The sequence below is a fragment of the Narcine bancroftii genome, chromosome 1 (genome assembly GCF_036971445.1).
Source record: "Narcine bancroftii isolate sNarBan1 chromosome 1, sNarBan1.hap1, whole genome shotgun sequence".
NCBI lineage: Eukaryota > Metazoa > Chordata > Chondrichthyes > Torpediniformes > Narcinidae > Narcine > Narcine bancroftii.
The window spans coordinates 204960580-204980919 of record NC_091469.1 but is presented as its reverse complement, the minus strand read 5'-3'; the positions used below and the strand labels follow the sequence as shown (position 1 = coordinate 204980919).

At 41.3% G+C, this 20340-nt stretch overlaps 1 protein-coding gene across 8 annotated transcripts in view; it reads left to right on the top strand.

Moving 5' to 3' along the window:
• The window catches only part of LOC138738452 (rab GTPase-activating protein 1), a 256049-nt gene that overhangs the window by 117157 nt on the left and 118552 nt on the right, over window positions 1-20340 (top strand). For all 8 annotated transcript variants that reach the window (XM_069888749.1, XM_069888718.1, XM_069888692.1 and 5 more), the window contains one exon: window positions 15037-15187. In XM_069888749.1, coding sequence (XP_069744850.1) covers window positions 15037-15187 — 151 coding nt within the window. The remainder of the gene's footprint in view (window positions 1-15036; window positions 15188-20340) is intronic.

The window sequence follows — 20340 nt, the reverse complement described above, 5'->3', positions numbered from 1 at the left end:
TGCCTGAGATTTTGTACACTGTCCAAATGTAATTTACTTGCCAAATGATGCTTGAATAAGTCAAGTTTCCAAATATCATCCCACTCCTTTCCACTAGCAAATTCTCCACCAACTTTCCCCTCATGACAGTACAAACAGATCAATCCAGTTTCCAAATCATACATAAATATTTCCAAATCATACATAAATGCTCATGACTTTCAGTGTAGCAGTTTCTACTATTTCATTAAGCCATTAAACAAACTTGCAGTTCTTTTGTGTTTCATGTCCTTCGCATCTTTTGAATTCAACAAAATAAATCAATATTTTTTCAATAAAATCTCAATAAGCTGTTTACAGAATTTGAAATAGATCTTTTTAACGATATGAACACTGTCCATCAAACATGGCTGTAGCCGTGCTGTAGTTCTACAAACCGGAACAGGAAAGGTGAGGTGGAATAAATTAGTGATGTGCAAATGTGGTATTTGAAAAACTGACTAACTAGTTAACAGAAACCGTTAGCTAAGAGATTATTTTCAATAATTACTACATTATTTTAGGTAACTAACCTTTTGTGTGTACGTTAATTTGCTTTGTGCGCTGGTTGCAAAACGTGTGTCCGCGTGCACACGCACACAGGGAACAGTGATCCCAAGATTCCTCTGTTCTTCCATACTGTTAAATTTCCTACCTTTAACCATGTACTCTGCCTTCTAGTTTGACCTTGCACAAACCTGAATTGAACTTCATCTGTCACTTTTCTGCCCAGCTCGGCATCTTGTCTATATCCTATTGCAACCTAAACCATCTTCAACACTATCCACAACACCTCCAACTTTCATATCATCCACAAATTCACTGACCCATCCTTCTAATTCTTCATCCAGGTCATTTATAAAAAAAAAATCACAAACATCAGGGGTCCTAAAATAGATTCCTGCAAACTCCACTAGTCACTGACCTCCAGGCAGAATGCTTTCCTTTCAGTACTACTCTCTTCTTTCTACGTTCAAGCCAATTCTTAATCCACACAGCCATGACTTTCTGAATGAGTTTCCCAGAGGGGAACCTTGTCAAATGCCTTACTAAAAGCCATATACAACACATCTACTGCCCTATCTTTGTCAATTTATTTTGTTACCTCCTCAAAATAGTGATGCATGACCTTCCACTCACAAAGCCATGTTGACTCTCCCTGAGAAGACTGTACTTCTCTAATTCCTCAAATCTTGTCCTTAAGAATCCTCTCCAATAGCTTTCCCACCACGGATGTAAGACTCACTGGTCTATAATTCCCAGAATTTTTTCATATTATCTTTTTTAAACAAGGGCACAATGTTTGCAATTCTTCAATGCTCAGATACCTTCTCTGTAGCCAAGGAAGATGCAAAGATCATTGCCAGCGCCCCAGGTATCTCTTCACTTCCTTTCCATAGCAAACTGGCGTACATCTCTTCCCAGGGATTTATCAGTCCTAATCTTTTGAAGAAAATCCAGCACCTCCTCTTTCTTAATCTCAAGATGGTCCACATTTAAGCATGTTCTAAACTGACCTCATCTTGACCAAGGTCCTTTTTTCTGGTGAACACTGAAGCAAAGTATTAATTTAGGACCTCCTCTACCCCCAGGCCCATGTTACCTCCTTTATCCTTAAGTAGCCTTACCTTCACTCTCATCATCCTTGTGTTCTTCATGTAAGCATAGAACATTACACAGTACAGTACCAGCCTTTTAAAAAAATCCCTCAATTTCCTGTAAACCCTCTTTTTTCATCCATGTGTCTGTCTAAGAGTCTCTTAAACACCCCCAGTGTTTGTCTCCATCACCACCCCTGTAAGGCATTCTAGGCACCCACAACACTGTGTATATATTTAAAAAAAATTTCCCTGATGTCTCCCCTAAACGTCCCTCTCTACTTTGTACATATGTCCTCTGGTGTTTGCTACACCTGCCCTAGGGAAAAAGGCACCTTGTTTATGCCTCTCAGAATCTTGTAGGCCTCTACTGAGTCGCCTCTCATCCTTCTTCGCTTCAAAGAGAAAAGTCCCAGCTCTGTTAACTTTGCCTCATAAGATATAGTTTTCAATCCTGATAAATCTTCTCTGCACCCTCTCCATAGCTTCTACATCCTTTCCATAATGAGGTGACTGGAACTGAACATAATACCCCCAATTGTGGTCTCACGAGAGATTTGTCGAGTTACAACATGGCCTCTCGACTCTTTTGGTTTTGTATATTATTATTTTATTTTTTCTCCCCCCCTCCCTCCCCAAAAAAATAGACGAAAAGAAAAGAAAGCCTGCCTGATAATCATATAGCCTCTTGATTAATTACATTTCAAATTTACATAATGATCTTGAACTTTGAATAACTAAGGTGAGTTGGTGTGGGAGTGGCAGATGCTGTGGATGAAGTCAGAGCAATAAAAATATAAGGTTTCCAAATTTTTCTGGTTGATTCTGTAAATTATACGTTATTTTCTCTAATGGTATACAGTTTAGTAGTTCCGTTTGCCATTTATTCAACCCCATGTTATTGTCTAATTTCCACGTTACAGCTATACATTTCTTTGCCATTGCTACACTTAAAACTTCTGATAAATATCTAACTTCAAATCAAAATATCTCCTAATAAAAATATTTTGAGATCTTTCAGAACTTGCACCTTCATAAATCATCCTAATAAAATACTTGTATCTTCCCAAAATTTTCCTAATTTTTCACATTGCCAAACTGCATGGAAAAAAGTTCCGGTATCTGAAGAAAAATTGACATGGAAATACAATAGTCTTTTCAATAGACCTTGTAATCCATTAATCTTATCAAATATAATAGATCTCGCACATTATAGGTTAAACCCTTCTCCCCCTTTAAGCTCTCTCAAAACACAATATACTTTCAGTTACAGTAAAAATCTTTCAGTTATGTAATTAATTCAGGTATCAACCTGTTGGTCTTTAGCAGGCAATGAATCGGCATATACCTTTACTTCATTAGGCTCAATAAAAAAATCTATTTCTCCCTCCCAGGATGAATACTTTTAATACAGCTGGATATCTCAAAACGAAGGCATAGCCTTTTTTCCATTACACATCTTTAACCAGATTAAACTCTTTTCTCTTTTTCAACAATTCAAAACTTGTATCTGGATAAAAGAAAATCTTATTTCCATTATAAATCAAAGGCGATTGTCTCTCTTTAGTTTGCTTTGCTGCCAACTCCAGTATCTTCTCTCTTCATATCAAAGGAATCTGGTAAGTATTGGATGGGACCTTTGGTCAGGCTGAGCTTTAGAGCGAGCCCATAGGGCATTGAGTCCTCTCTCCAAATCTCCTTGAAATGCAGCCTGACCCGAAGATTCTGGTATACACCATTGCAAAAATGTTTTCATATCTTGACCTTCATCCCCTTCTTTAAGTCCAACAATCTTAATATTATTCCATTTGTTAAAGTTTTCGAAAATGTGTATTTTTGCATTAACTGATCATGCTTTGCAGAAGCCTCTGTTTGTACTTTCTTCATTTGGTCTTTGATATTTTGAATCTCAAATTCATTCCACTTAATTTTTCTATTCACTATTTCAAATCTAGTGTCAACTTGTTGCATTAATCTTTCCATCTTATCACCATTCTCCCTTACTTCATTAGTTAACACTTCCATAGATTGTCGAAAAAAGTCTAAAAATTGCTTCATTTCTCCTTAACATAAAGAAGCCTCTGCACCTTTTTCTGCTTTTTTTTCTTGATTGTAGGTTGTTCTTGATCTTTACTTTTCCAGGTCCTCTTCTTGATCACTAGTGCTGTGAGTGTCTTGAATCTTTTTTTTTAAAAAAATTCCTCCTTTTTTTTATGTGCTCTGTGCATGCGTGACTCCTTGTAATTTGATTTTGATTGAACAGTTAAGGGAAATGTTCCACAGAACAAAAACTGATCATCCCTCTTCCCGAACAGGAAATTACATTGACAGTTTTCTGGAGCCTGTTAAAGTTACTTTAGATGTAGCAGTTTTTAATACTTGAAATGTTCTTTCTTGTGTTTTTATCTGAAATGTTGTTGAAGGATGAATAGACTATAAAGTAACATGAAAGTGAGATGTTAGTTGGATGTTTGAAGTCCTCAGGAGATCAAATAGTATCAATGGAGAGATGAACAGTTAATGTTTCAGAATTATAAGCTTTAAACAGAACTGAATAACACCAGGGTCAATTTGAAGATATAAAAAGAGGAAACTTTTTAAAAAATGGTTTGCATAACTATGGCCGATAGTTGGAAGAAAGATGTATCCTTCAGGCAGATGTCAATGGGACTGTTCACGGATTTAATGTGGCAAGGCTGAAGCAGTAAGGGAATACACATTAAATGTGGTGACTTCCACTGATTCCTGAAGATATTGGGACAGTAGGTGAGATGAATAAGAAGGTATAGAACCATAAAAAACTACTGCACAGAAAACAGGCCATTCGGCCCCTCTAGTCTGTGCCAAATGATCATTACACTGACCTGATCACTGACCTGCACCCATTCAATAACCCTCCAGGTCTCTCCCATCCATGTATCTATCCAATTTATTCTTATAGTTTAAGAGTGACCCTGCATTTATCATGTCAGGTGGCAGCTCATTCCAAACTCCCATTCTTCTCTGAGTGAAGATGTTCCCCCTAAACCTTTTACTCTAAAGCAATATCCTCTCCCAATCTAAGCGGAAAGAGCCAACTCGCATTTACTGTCTATTCTCCTCATAATTTTGTAAACCTCTATCAAATTTCCCCTCATTCTTTTATGCCCTAAGGAATATAGTCCCAACCTGTTTAATCTTTCCCTGTAACTTAACTCCCTCTGCAAGCTTTGAAAATCTTCCTCGCTGTCCAGAATGCCTCTAATCTTCGGGTCATCAGCTAACCTGCTAATCCAATTTACTACATTATCATCCAGATCATTGATATACAAAACAAACAAGTATGATCCCAACACAGATCCCTGAGGCACACCACTAATCACAGGCCTCCAGTCTGAGAAGAAATCATCCACTACCGCTCTCTGTCTTCTACCATTCAGCCAATTTTGAATCTATTTTACAACCTCTCCATGGATACCTAGCGTCTGAACCTCTGAACTAACCTCCCATGTGCGACCTTGTCAAAGGCCTTATGTAAAGGTAAAAGCTTCTATTATTGTCACGTACTACTACATTTAGAATGTAACGTACATGAAATTCTTTTTGTCTACCGTAAGGCAGACAGAGAGTCACCACTTTGTCCAGTGCCCTTCACAGAAATCTTCAGCACCTTGTGTTCCGAGACAATCTCCCTTCCAGGTAGTGACCAGGCCTGATCCTCCTTAGCTTCTGAGATCAGACAATCTCAGGAGTATTCAGGCTATTGTTGACAACATCCACAGCCTTTTCTTCATCTACTTTCTTGGTAACCTCCTAAGATTCGTTAAACATGACTTACCATGCACAAAGCCATGCTGACTATCCTTAATCAGCCCTTGGATGTCCACATACTTGTATATCCTATCTCTCAGAACAACCTCCAATAATTTACCCACTACTGGCATCAGGCTCACAGGCCTTCAATTTCTGGTTTACTTTTGGAGCCTTTTTTAAACAACGGAACAACATGAGCCTCCCTCTAATCCTCTGTCACCTCTCCGGTGTCTAAGGACATATTCTGCCAGGGCTCCTGTAATTTCTACACTAGTTTTTCACAAGGTCCAAGGGAATATCCATGTCAGGCCCAGGAGATTTATCTACCTTTTATTCGCAGCAAATACTTCCTCTTCTTTAATCTCTATATGTTCCATTCTACTTCTGTTTGTTTCCCTTCCCTGTACACCATGCCAGTTTCCTGAATAAATACTGATGCAAAAAAAAACTGTTTAAGATCTCCCCCTTCTTGTTAGGCTCCACACATAGATGACCACTCTGATCTTCTAGGCGACCAATCCCTTACTATCCTTTTACTCTTAATGTACTTGTAGAAACCCTTCAGGTTTACCTTCACATTATCTGCCAAAGCAACCTCATGTCTTTTTGCCTTCCTGATTTCTTCCTTAAGTATTTTCTTACATTTTCTATACTCTTCTAGTACCTCACTTGCTCCTTATTGCCTATATCTGCTATACACCTCTCTCTTCTTCTTAACCAGATCACCAATATCCCTTGAAAACCAAGGTTCCCTCTGCCTATTAACTTTGCCTTTAATTTTGTCAGAAACATGTAGGCTCTGCACTCCCAAAATTTTGCCTTTGAAGGTCTTCCACTTGCTGAATACATCCTAGCCAGAAAACAACTTTTTCCAATCCATTCTTCCTAGATCCTTTCTCATTTCTCTAATTTAGAATCTCAACTTGAGGACCAGATCTATCCTTATCTATAATTAACTTGAAACTCATAACAAAATGTTCTCTTACACATACATCTGTCACCTGACCTGTCTGGTTCCCTAATAGGAGATCCTCTCTTGTTGGTATCTCTATATATTGATTTAGAAAACGTTCCTGAATATATTCGACAAACTCTAAGCCATCCAGCCCTTTTACAGTACATTTGGAAAGTTAAAATCTCCTATCACAACTTTGTTTCTTACACTGGTCTGCTTTCTCTCTACAGATTTGCTCCTCCAGTTCTCTCTGACAACCCTATCAATGTAGTTGCACATTTCGCATTCCTCAGCTCCACCCATATGGCCTCTGTAGACGAGGCCTCAGTACACAAGACCTCTGGGTTGTCCTGTTGAGGCACAGCTATTTTCCTTGTGTACCAATGCCACTCCTCCCCCTTTCATCCCTCCTCCTCCCCTTTCATCCCTCCTCCTCCCCCTTTCATCCCTCCTCCTCCCCCTTTCATCCCTCCTCCTCCCCCTTTCATCCCTCCTCCTCCCCCTTTCATCCCTCCTCCTCCCCCTTTCATCCCTCCTCCTCCCCCTTTCATCCCTCCTCCTCCCCCTTTCATCCCTCCTCCTCCCCTTTCATCCCTCCTCCTCCCCTTTCATCCCTCCTCCTCCCCCTTTCATCCCTCCTCCTCCCCCTTTCATCCCTCCTCCTCCCCCTTTCATCCCTCCTCCTCCCCCTTTCATCCCTCCTCCTCCCCTTTCATCCCTCCTCCTCCCCTTTCATCCCTCCTCCTCCCCCTTTCATCCCTCCTCCTCCCCTTTCATCCCTCCTCCTCCCCCTTTCATCCCTCCTCCTCCCCCTTTCATCCCTCCTCCTCCCCCTTTCATCCCTCCTCCTCCCCCTTTCATCCCTCCTCCTCCCCTTTCATCCCTCCTCCTCCCCCTTTCATCCCTCCTCCTCCCCCTTTCATCCCTCCTCCTCCCCTTTCATCCCTCCTCCTCCCCTTTCATCCCTCCTCCTCCCCCTTTCATCCCTCCTCCTCCCCTTTCATCCCTCCTCCTCCCCCTTTCATCCCTCCTCCTCCCCCTTTCATTCCTCCTCCTCCCCCTTTCATCCCTCCTCCTTCCCCTTTCATCCCTCCTCCTCCCCCTTTCATCCCTCCTCCTCCCCCTTTCATCCCTCCTCCTCCCCCTTTCATCCCTCCTCCTCCCCCTTTCATCCCTCCTCCTCCCCCTTCATCCCTCCTCCTCCCCCTTTCATCCCTCCTCCTCCCCCTTTCATCCCTCCTCCTCCCCCTTTCATCCCTCCTCCTCCCCCTTTCATCCCTCCTCCTCCCCCTTTCATCCCTCCTCCTCCCCCTTTCATCCCTCCTCCTCCCCCTTTCATCCCTCCTCCTCCCCCTTTCATCCCTCCTCCTCCCCTTTCATCCCTCCTCCTCCCCTTTCATCCCTCCTCCTCCCCCTTTCATCCCTCCTCCTCCCCTTTCATCCCTCCTCCTCCCCTTTCATCCCTCCTCTTCCCCCTTTCATCCCTCCTCCTCCCCCTTTCATCCCTCCTCCTCCCCCTTTCATCCCTCCTCCTCCCCCTTTCATCCCTCCTCCACCCCTTTCATCCCTCCTCCTCCCCCTTTCATCCCTCCTCCTCCCCCTTTCATCCCTCCTCCTCCCCCTTTCATCCCTCCTCCTCCCCTTTCATCCCTCCTCCTCCCCCTTTCATCCCTCCTCCTCCCCCTTTCATCCCTCCTCCTCCCCTTTCATCCCTCCTCCTCCCCTTTCATCCCTCCTCCTCCCCCTTTCATCCCTCCTCCTCCCCTTTCATCCCTCCTCCTCCCCCTTTCATCCCTCCTCCTCCCCCTTTCATCCCTCCTCCTCCCCCTTTCATCCCTCCTCCTTCCCCTTTCATCCCTCCTCCTCCCCCTTTCATCCCTCCTCCTCCCCCTTTCATCCCTCCTCCTCCCCCTTTCATCCCTCCTCCTCCCCCTTTCATCCCTCCTCCTCCCCCTTTCATCCCTCCTCCTCCCCCTTTCATCCCTCCTCCTCCCCCTTTCATCCCTCCTCCTCCCCCTTTCATCCCTCCTCCTCCCCCTTTCATCCCTCCTCCTCCCCCTTTCATCCCTCCTCCTTCCCCTTTCATCCCTCCTCCTTCCCCTTTCATCCCTCCTCCCCCTCCCTCTCCCCCTTTCATCCCTCTCCCTCCCCCCTTTCATCCCTCCTCCTCTCCTCCTCCTCCATTTCATCCCTCCTCCTTTAGCACATCTGAAACATTAGGGTACCCCAGAACATTGAGCTGGCATTATTGGGAAGGATTTTCTTTATTATCGGTGGTGTAGAATACAGCAGCACAGAACTTATTGTAGATAGAATAAAAGTTTAAAACATTAAATATTTTGCATAAAGCATTAGTAGGATAATAGCTGGTTGCATTATGAGAAAAACGATATATTTCTGTGTATAAGTTGAGTCGTGAAACCCAAAAAAACTCAAAAATGGAGGTTGACTGATAAACAGGATATACTTTTGAAACCTTAAATTCAGATCAAAATCCAATCCGTGCTGATCCGGTGTACAAGTTGATCCTTTAAAAACCAAAGAAAAAATGACTGCAACTGATTTTCATTGAGATTTTTATTGAAAACAACACAATTAGCATTCTTCAAAATCACTCTCACTTTCATCATCTGAAGCAAAGATGGCGGCAAGCACATCCGTACTCTCATTGTTTAAACTGTCTGTATCTGATGAGGCAATTTCAGCTTTGCTGTCAGCGTCCCACAATAAATCATCTTCTGCGCCATCAATTGCACGAGAGATATCACACTTTTTAAATGATTTTATCTCAGTCTCTACTTTAACTTTGTCTCGTGCCTTTTATAAATGACTTCTGCATTCGACATCCATGTATTCCATTCCTCATGCACATTGTCTTGGAATGGCTTGATCAAGCAAATATCGAGAGGTTGCAATACAGACATCAAACCACCCGGGATAACTGCCATGTAAGTATGCTGTAGTGATGATGTACTTTTAGTCTTCTCAGTTAAGTAGCTACAAAATGTATCCCAGACCAGAAAATTCTGTTCTTTGCATAAACCACACATTGTCTATCCATCCATTCATTCTTTTTCATGAAAATATACAAAAATATCTGCAGGGAATTTCATTTTTGGTTTAATTTTGCATTTGAAGATTACCATGAGTCTTCACTTTGTCCTGTCGGCCATGCACGATAACACCACGGTAAACCTAGTCCTTTTATGGCCACTACTTCTGGTTTGCACAGTTTTAACACCTTTCCATTCCACTGTTCTATTGCCTATCATGTTGAAATTCATGGGGATTTTGTCCATATTTCTGATATTTGCCAATGCAAACCGGTGTTTCTGCCGGTTCCATATAATAAATTGGTGAAAACTTTCAACTTTATGATCAAGATCTTTTGGTAGTTTCTGTGCAATTTTTGTTTTTCGGCATAATACCAGATTTTTCCTGTCTATGAAACAATTGCACCAGCTGACTGTAGCCTCAAAATCATCACTGAGGGCTGGGTGTGACTTGGCCCACCACAGAGCAAATGTTCTTTCTTTATTTCAGGTGACTATGTAGCAATCTTGTCTCTGTTCACATACCCATTCTGTAATGTGATTTTCCAACTCTGGCCAACGATTTATTCCTTTTCTCAAAGAACATTGACTTTTTGGTATTTTTCTTCCTCCAATCTTTAACCAACTTCTGCACATCAAATTTTCTTGCAGTTGGTTTTCTTGACCATTCCTAACACTTTCAACTTAAATCTCACTTCATATTTTAATTGCATGCTGTGTTATGTCGATGGACCCTCCATGATAGCAATCACTTCCAGCCAATGCCTCCAGATCATTCTGCACAATCTATGGGGGTCGACATGTACGCCAGTCATTGGCCCATCTCAGGCATCGCAAGCTTTGGGGGTCGACTTAAACGCTGGTCAATGGCAGCCAGAAAATGGGAGTCAACTTGTATATCTGATATACCTTAAAATTAGGCTGAAAAAGGGGGGATGACTTGTATGTCAAAATGTAGGGCATGTTGGAGAATGCAGAGATTTGAGAATGTGGTAAGACTGCCTAAATTTAGGCCTGATGGAAGTTTGGATTAGCTGGGAACAGGCAACTGAGGGGAGATGAAATGAGGTTTAACACTCCGGATTGAATGTCTAAGATCTCATTAATCCTCATGTCAATAGCCAGAGAGGATAGGTATAAAGCGATAGTGACCCTTTTTTTTCTCCCACTGTTTGGCCGCTGAGTTTCTCCAGCAGAGTGTGTTTGGAAGGATTTAGCCATTTCGCTTCATCAAAGGGGTGAAACAAAGCTTGCCTCCCACCCTTTTCCTCTCTCTTTCAATCTTTTTATTGAGCTTTATAGAACAAGCACACATGGTATAAAGAACCTGGTATTTGGTATAGGTTACCAAATATGAAGAATACAAGTACATTTCCAAAAATAAAACAAAAGCGATATAGCTCTTCCCCTGACAGACTGACAAAAAAAGAAAAAAACCAAGAACCCTAATCCCCTATTGAAAACCTGGGATGTTTTGACATAAAATTAAAAGTAGTACAGTTCTGATCAATGTATAAAACATTACTAACTGAAGGAAAAACCATTTACATAAATAAATACGTTCAATGATTATAATGAGCATGAAAATAGTTCATCAATGGACTCCAAATTTTATGAAAATTAGTGTTAGCGTACAACACGGAACCCCTGCTCTTCTCTAAATTAAGGCAAGACATGAGATAACCACTGAGCTCCCACTGTTTAGTATGTTGCCTGAAGATGGAGTTTATCTTGGGTAGAGGCGTAATGAAGTTAAACGTGACCTGCTGAGTTTCTCCAGCACACTTGTGTATTGCAGAGGACTGATGATAACCCTTTCAATACAAAGGGACTCTTGGCCAAAATCAAATGATGTGAAACCACCTCTTTGTTGATGACTGTATACTCAATGCAAGCTCAGATATGGAGGAAAGCCTGAACAAATTTGCAAGTGCCTGTGGAAACATTAGCACAAAGAAAACAAGTTCAGAATCAGAATTTATTGTCATGATCAAGTCACAAATACATTGTTTTGTGGAAGCATCGCAGTCCAAACATTTATACAAACTACGTTACAAAAAATAAATAAAAATAGGGTATGAATAGTTAAAGTAAGACCATTGATCATTCAGGAATCTGATGGCAGCAGGGAAGAAGCTGTCCTTGTACCACTAAGTGGTCATCTTCAGGCTCCTGTAACTTTTTCCTGATGGTAGCAGAATGAAGAGAGCATGGCCTGGGTGGTGGGAGTCCTTGAGGATAGAGGCTACTTTCTTAAGACACCACCTCTTGTAGATGTCCTTGATGGAGTGGTCTGGTGCCTGTGATGTTGCAGGCCAAGTTAACAACCCTCTCAAGTTTTATCTTGTCCTAAGTGTTGGCGCCTCTGTACCAGACAGTGATGCAAAGAGCCAGAATGCTCTCCATGGTACACCTGTAGAAGTTTTCAAGAGTCTTCGGTGATGTTCCGAATCTCCTCAAACACCTCACAAAGTATAGCCACTAGCAAGCCTTCCTCATGATTGCATCGACATGAGGTTCTAGGACAGATCCTTGGAGATGTTGACACCAAGGAATTTGAAGATCTTACACTAACCTAGGTTATGCACCAACCTACTCCAAACACCAGATGAACAGAACTAAGCATCCTTGTGATAGTTCATAGGCTTTCAATCTTGGGCAAGTTTACTTGTCTTGGCTGCACTTTTTTGAGGTCAATCAAGTCACCTTTATTTATCGTTCATACCATGCTCGCACACTAAAGATGGGATAGTGTTTCTCCTGGACCTCGGAGCATATATGCATAAATATAAGTTAGAATAGAAGTTAAACATATTAAAATATTAATTCATATTCTGTAGAAGTCCACAATACACTATCCACATGTTCTAGGAATTCAGGAGCCCGATGGCTTGGGTAAAAAAAAAATGGTTGCCCAATCTGGAAGTAAGGATTTGAGTGCTACGTTACCTACTACCAGATGGCAGAAGGGAGAACAGTTTACATGAGGGGTGAGTGGAGTCTTTCACAATGTTTGTTGCCTTTCACCTGCATCGAGCATTGTAGATGTCCTTCATGGTAAGAAGAGAGCCCTCCCAATGATCTTTTCTGCTGACTTCACTATCCTCTGTAGGGTCTTGCGGTCCAAGGAGGTACAGCTTCCAAATCAGGTGGTGATTCAGTTGCACAGGATGCTCTCAATACACCCTCTGTAGAATGTAGTGAGGATGGATTGCAGGATGTAGAAGCGCTCCTGCGCTTTCTTGGTTATGGAGCTGGTATTGAGGGACCACGTGAGATTCCCCACCAAGTGCATTCCAAGGAACTTGATACTCTTGACAACCTCACCAGTGGAGAGTGATTCTCCCCCGGGCCCTTCTGAGGCCAGCAACCATCCCTTTTGTCTTATTAGCATTCAGATACAGGTTGTTGTGTTACGGAGTCCAGAGGACCCCAAAACCAGCAGCATTAGATATGCACCACAACACAGGGTTACTTAAACAAAAGTGGTTTTTAATTATATTTGAACAAGAAAACAGAATTAAACTTTAACTTATTACTTAACTGACTTACTTAACCTAACTACTTAATCCCCCCTCTAATACTAAGCGCAGGTGTGTGTAATGTATATTTAAGATTAGAAAAGTTCTTTAGATCGCAGTCCAATCTCCTTGGTTGCAGGCAATTCTTGTACGGTGCACAGAAGTTAGAATTAACAAAGTTCACCAGTCTTTGGTGCTTAACAGGCAAATGGTTACCACTCAGGAGGGTTCTTGCTGGTTTTCCGAGAGAGATTCCTTTTCCAGGAGATCCCAAACTGATCCCTTCTCAATCATTCTTGCTGATGAAACTTGCCCCCTTCAGGGTTCTCCAGAGGATCCTCTTTCTTTCAGGTCACCTTTCACACCACCAGTCTTCTCCGTTGACCAGGTAGCCTTCCAAAGTTTGCCAGCTTGTCCTTCAGGAACTGATTTCTGTGTCTCTCCTCTGCGTTTCACACCCTCCCTCTCTGAGAGAAAAACTCTTCTCCTATGCCTGCAAAGATCACATGCTCTCCCAGGCAAGCTGTTGTCCATATTTTGTTGTCTCCTGAAAAAAGCATTCTGCAAAAGTCTTGCAAATATTCTGTTTTAAAATGTGTGTGTGCAAACTGCTCTAACAATTCCGCCCAAACCACCTCCAAATACTCTGTCACAGTTGGCTCTGCAGTAGTCCGTTAGCATCTGCACTTCTTTTCTGCATGCTGACTCCTCATTCTTACTAATAAGGCCCACCATGGTCATGTCATCAGTGAACTTGATGATGTGCACAGTTGTGGGTCTAAGCACACAGCCCTGGGGGTTGGGGGAGGCGTGCTGAGTGTGATGCTCTTGGAAGTGTTGTTACTGATCTGAACTGCTTAAGATCACCCCAAAAGGAAGTCAAGAAGCCAATTGCAGAGGGAGGTGTTTAGACCCAGCAGGCTCATCTTCCTTATCAAGTACTGTGGTATGATTGTATTGAATGCCGAACTGATGTTGATAAACTGTAGTTAAACATGGGACAACATTGATGACAAAGTCAAGATCAGCCTCCATATAACAGTGCTAAAGGCCAGATATCACAGCCTCACTCAAGGACAAGTGACCTACTACAAAATTTAAAGCAATAGAAGGATTAAAGTAGAGAAGGAGGATTTTTTTTTTCTTTTCCTAATTGAAAGACAGGGTTCTGGAACTTCATGTCGAAAAGGTGGTGAGGTAGGATAAGACCAGGAAAAAAGAGCGAGTAAGTGGGATATGGTGAGTAACTTCTATCTTTCACGTTGTGATGGGCTGAGTGGCCTTGATGTGTGACATATTTCTACGATTCCATGATACTTGTCATGTCAGCTAATCATATTATCGGAACACTGGAGGCATTTCTTGTTACGTGGAATGAAGCATCCTTGATGTGGGGAATGAGCCATATTGGTGATTTACACTTACAGTACAACTCCAATTATCCGAAATGGTCGGGACGGGGTCTATGTTGGATAAACATTTTTTTCCGGATAACTGGTCATTTTTTTTAAAAAACAGCCCAGCAGCAACATCAAATCGCTTGTAAAACTGTTTAAACAACAACAAACAATAAGGGAAACCTTAAACAAATAATGTTTAATTCTCACCAAAAAGATGCTGGCCACTGTCAATCACTGACCTCCCCACCTGGGAGGCCATGGTCCCTGTTTATGTCAGGAGCTGGACGCCCCTGCTCCTGCTAGTAGCCTGAGGTCCCCCTCCTGCCCAGGATGCTGCTCTCCTTGATGCATGCAGCCTGAGAGGGAGAGTTGGAGAGAAAAGTCAATAGGGGAAGGTAAAGAAGAAACAAAAAGTGAGAGTGGAGGGAGTTAACTGAAATGAGAACGATCGTCATTCTAATTTCATGTTGAGTGAATTTATTTTTCAACCAGTGAGGTCAGTTAGGCTCCAAAAAAAAATTGGATAAATAAGGATTTCTGATGTGTTTCAGAAAAAATTTTGGATAAATGAGGATTTCGGAGAATCTGATAATACTCTATTTCCTTACTGAGATTTTGTAAAAACAAATTTGTGTTTCATCATTAATTTTAAATTTTGATTTTGTAATCAAATGTCTTCTCTTCTGATATTTTCACTAGGCATCTAAATTTGAGTGTGAGGCCCAAACCTCTGCCTGCATTGGTCAGAAGTGGTGTTCCTGAGGCTCTTCGAGGTGAGGTTTGGCAACTGCTTGCAGGATGTCACAACAATGACCAGATGGTCGAAGACTACAGAATTCTTATCACAAAAGTAAGTAATTGTATAATAAATTGTTACCATTTCTTTTAACTGAATGAACAGTAAATTGTTGCATGGTTTTTACTGAACTGAATTTGCTTGTATGATTGAGCACCTGTTTTTTTTTGTACATGCTGCCTATATTTGTCATTTTATTTTGGTTGAAAACTTAATTTTCCAATCATTCTACTTCAATGGCAAGCAATTGTCCAGGAAGATCTTATGCAAGTAATCTCTTAGCCCCAGTTGGATTTCAGCTAAATGTTTGAAAGACATTGTTTAATTACTTGTGTACATGAATAATGTTATGAATGATTTGGGTTAATAAATATTTTGTCAGAAGCAGCTGTGAAATATGTCAAGATGCGATTAGTTTTTGTGAGCAACATTCATTATCTTTTAACCTCTGGAGCTTCCATTTTCACATTGTCAGTTTCTTAAATGGCTTTACAGACTTCAGCATCACACTTGGAAACGTTGCTTTCAAAATCCCTGCTCTGCACATATCTCAAGCATTTGTTTTTAAAATATTCCCAATGAAACTGATTTTCATTCAGAAAGACCCATTTCCATTCCTGAAAATGGAAAAAAGTTAGCATACTGTTAAGATATTTTAATTACAAAATACTTCTGTGTTTTTTTTCCCTTTTCAAAAAGGAAATGAAACATTGGATTTAATTTTCTTTTTGTTGGAGTTAATTGTGCAAAATAACGACAGTACCTCTATCAGGTCAAGTACATTTTAAAAACTGAAAATGTAATTATGTTGTTAATTCATGAGAAGTGGGTTAAGTTGCTAAATAGGGTTCGTGTTTGGTTCTTATTTTGAAATGTACAAATTTGTATCCCAATGTAGGCTTTCTTTTAAGAATAAAATATGGAAATGTTAGTTAAATCTTTATATTTCACTCTTTTGTTAGGAGTAAACTGTTATAGCAGTTGAGCTGAACAGCCTCTTCTGCTATAAATATTTATAAATGTGTGATCTAGGAATTCGATAAATATTTAAAGGGAATAATGGGACTATTTGGATAGTTGCACCAACAGAGGTGCTGGAGCAGAGTGGTTTCCTATGCCTTATCTTTCTCTGTCATCTGTTTGGAATTTGCTGTGGTTTTCATTGCCCTATTGAAGTTATGTTTTGTGCTTGTGCTTTAGGTTCAATTGGAAAACTTGATTGAAAGTTCCATTCCTGATAGCAAGGTGATTACAGCTTGGCTGTAACAGCTATTTTCCGAAGTACAGTTATTATGAAACATAGCTTCATTCTGGACCATGAATTATTGTACTGTCTAGAATTAAACCAATTCTAATAGAGAAAACTCTGCTTATTTGATATTAGTATAACATTTGTTGAAGCTAAAATAATGTAAACGCATACTGTTAACCAAGAAAGTGTGCAGATGGTGGAGAAACTCAGCAGGTCACCAGCGTCCATAGGACATAAAGGGTGACCAATATTTGAGCCTGGGCCCTTCATCAGAGATTTATAAATGGGCCTTTGGTAGTCATTGTTAAGTGGAGTGCTGCAGAGGTCAGTGCTGGGTCCACAACTGTTCACTATATACATTAACAATTTAGAAGAGGGCATCTAATTTTGCTGATGACACCAAATTGAATGAAAAAGCAGAGAATGTGGAGAGTCTGCAGAGGTAAAGATATGTTAAGTGAGTAGGTAAGGGTCTGTCAAATGGAGTACACTATTGGTAAATGTGGGATCATCCACTTTGGAAGGAAAAAATAGATCAGATTATTTAAATGGTGGAAGATTTCTGCATGCTCTTATGCAGAGGGAACTTTGGAGTGAGTGAATACTCATGAATTGCAAAATGTTGGTTTGTATGTATAACAAAACGTCCATAAGGCAAACTGAATGTTGGCCTTCATTGCTAAAGGGTTTTAATTTAAGAGCAGGGAGATGTTGCTGCATTTGTACAGGGTACTGGTGAGGCTGCATTTGGAGGTCTGCACCTGGAATTCTGTCCTTGCTTTAGGACAGGGGTTCCCAACCTGGGGTACATGTACCTCCAGTGGTACATTTGCACTTTTCTGGGGGTACATTGGGTCTGAGAGAATAACCACTACTGTACAATACATGGTGTTGTAATCTGCAGTCAGATTGCACAATGTCGTGTTTTTTTATCCTTAATTTTTAGGGGTACACAGGAACCTATAAAAATGCCCAAGGGATACAGAGGAACAAAAAGTTTGGGAACCCCTGCTTTAAGATGTACTGCCTTGGAGGGAAATTCATCTGATTGATTCTCAGGCTGAGGTGGGTTAGCTTATTAGGAGAGATTGAATTGTCTTTGTCTATACTTGCTGGAATTCAGATGCTTAAGAGGGATCTTGTCGAAATGTTTAAAATTATGAAATCAATAAGGCAGGAAAGCTGTTTCCACTGGTAGCTTAGACTCGAACTAGGGAATAGCCTGAAGATTTGGGGAATAAATCTAGCAGGCCTTTTGTGTACCAATATTTTGAGTTTCTTGTAGATATGTGGCTGCATCATAATGAATATCTTGAAATTGAGTTGCATACTGCTGGAGATCAAATAGATTGATTATATTTTTCTGTGATGTTTAATCTTTGGGAAAGTGGTGTGCCATGAAACAGTTGCAGGCATCAGGTTTTGGGTAATGTTCATAGTGATAAAGCCAATCTTTATTTCCCTTGAGACCCTGTGGAAATTGACATTGAATGATTGGTCTGGATTTTGTCATTGGTAACAGAGTTGGTACTGTCTTGGAAGAAGGCTGCTCACAAATATATGGCAATTGCTTCGATTTCACCTGATCTGCTTAAGGTTGCTGTTGGGTCTGAATCTCTGTGGTCCAGCAACCATATTGCCAACATTGCAGAATCTTCATAGATATTAAAGGAGGAAGGGGGGGAAAAAAAGCACAACATGTCCTGGAATGTGAAATAAAGATTATGAACAGAAATAAAATCTGCAAAAATTGGAAATATTTCAACGAATGCTTTGTATCAGAAAGAATAAGAGCAGTGTGGGGGGCATGGCCCCCTCACAACAGTTTCTGGCCAAGTTGTGCAAGATCTATCTCAATAGCATATTCCTGTGTTACTTCAAATCTCCTGATTTTTATAGTATCCATTCAAGTATTAATCAGTAATTGTCAGGTTAATAAGCAACTGAGAGCCTCACTTCTCTCTTGAAACAAAGTACACCTTTTTCCAAGCACATTACTTTGAGAATAGTTTGTGAACTCCCAAAGGTTTCTCTCCGGTGTGCTCATTTCTGAAGATTGTGCTGGGGAAGGATGTCACAACAATGACCAGATGGTAGAAGACTACAGTATTCATGTGAACATGTCCAGGTGGAAAAGCAGGGAAATGCTACGAGTGACCTGTGGATTTCCATTTAACTGTGTAGGTGCAGAAATTGCTGTCATTTTTCCCACCATTAAAGCAAATGATATCCTCAACATTCTCTCTCATTGCCTAGTCTAGACTATAATGTTTATCATTATGCAAAATACCACTTTGATGCAAGAGCAAAGCTGACAGTAACAGCTGCTGAGCAAGGACTGAAAGTACCTGTACTTTATACAAAGTAGCAAATCAAATCCATAACCTGAATCTGCAATATTGTGGAAATTACCAACATCTAACATCTGGCTTATCAACCATGAGGATGCTGTGCTGAAACTGAAACCATCTCATCACTTTCCCTGATTTATTTCTTGAAGTCAACTTACAGCTATTGGACTCCTGTTAGGTTTAATTAATAAATTATTTTAGATTTTTTTAGCAGGTCACTGTCACCTGCTGCCAAACTTAGTCATGCTGCCCATTGCCCATAAATGGATGATAAATTCAAGATTCAATTTATCGTCATAGTAATAAAACAGTGTCCTATTACATGAAATTCCCCTTTGCCTGACAAAAGGCAGACAGATTCGTCACCAGCAGAAATTGCCTGGGCCTCTTACATTTCTTACAGTCAGACCTTCAGTCAGACTTATAGTCTGAGAAAGAGAACCAAAAGAGAGTTCCGCCAGAGTCATCGAGTGTCCATAGATTCGCCTACAGCGCTTCTGCCTCCACAGCCACACAGAGTCCAGTTCATTCATTGGCAATCCGATCTACAGATCTGAACCTCACACATGGTCAAGGATCCTTCGGCACCCCTTCACATCCCTGTTCCCATACCTGGTATTCCAAAGGCCAGTTTAAGCCAGTCTCCCAACAGCAGTCTCCAGCAGCTCGCAGCTTCTGTGGGTTCCTCGCCTCGAGTCACCAGCAGCCTGCCACTTGCGCTGGTTCCTCAGCCACAAGGCCTTCTCACTGGTCCACCTCTGTGGTCACAGTCCTGTGAGTCATCTCTTCCACTTCTCCTTCTCAAATGGGGGGGTAATCTTTCTGAGCTGTGGTGCCCTCCTCCATTTCTCTGGAGTCTGCAGCCCCTCTTGGTTGTTGCCAATTAATAAGCACTACCATCTTGGGCACAGACCCTGAGATTGCGAGACCTCAAATAAAACCACCATCAACTCCCTCAATGGGCTGTTCCAAGCCTGTGTGGAGCCGACAGCGGTCAACTGCGCGGCTGGACCCTGCAGGAGCACTACATTTCTGCTCCCTCATTCCTTGAGGGTCCACTCCAGCGGCAGCGCTGCTGTTACAGTGGCTCCGCCAGCGCCACCATCTTGTAATAATGATTTTGGAGGGAGATTTTTTTATTTGTAGTCCTGTTGAAAATAGCTGTGTATTTAAATGAAATGTTTTTCAGTGCCTGCAAGAATAAGATGATTTCTTGCTGCGAAATTAGAGAAGCCATCAAAGCCCATTCTTTTTGCAAAGCTTGGAGTTTTCTTTTCAGAAGGTTCCAAAATCTATAGCTTTCCAGTTATTGTGGCATCCATTTATAAGTGATGGCCAGCTTTATCAACTTCAGCCATGGGTAACGAGGCCTGCCAAAAATTAGTGCAGAAGCAGTTTCCATCAATTAACACTAACACTAGATGAATACATAAGCATCGTCAAAACGATGCACTCTCTTTGTCATAGAGGAGAGGATGTTGCTTTTTCATGGGGAAGTTAGCCAAGTTTTTCCACTGGAAATCCATTTGGCAGATTTGGAATTTATTAAATCAGTTGAAGAATTTCAGGAACAATTTGGGCAAATATTTTTGGCAATCAAGTTA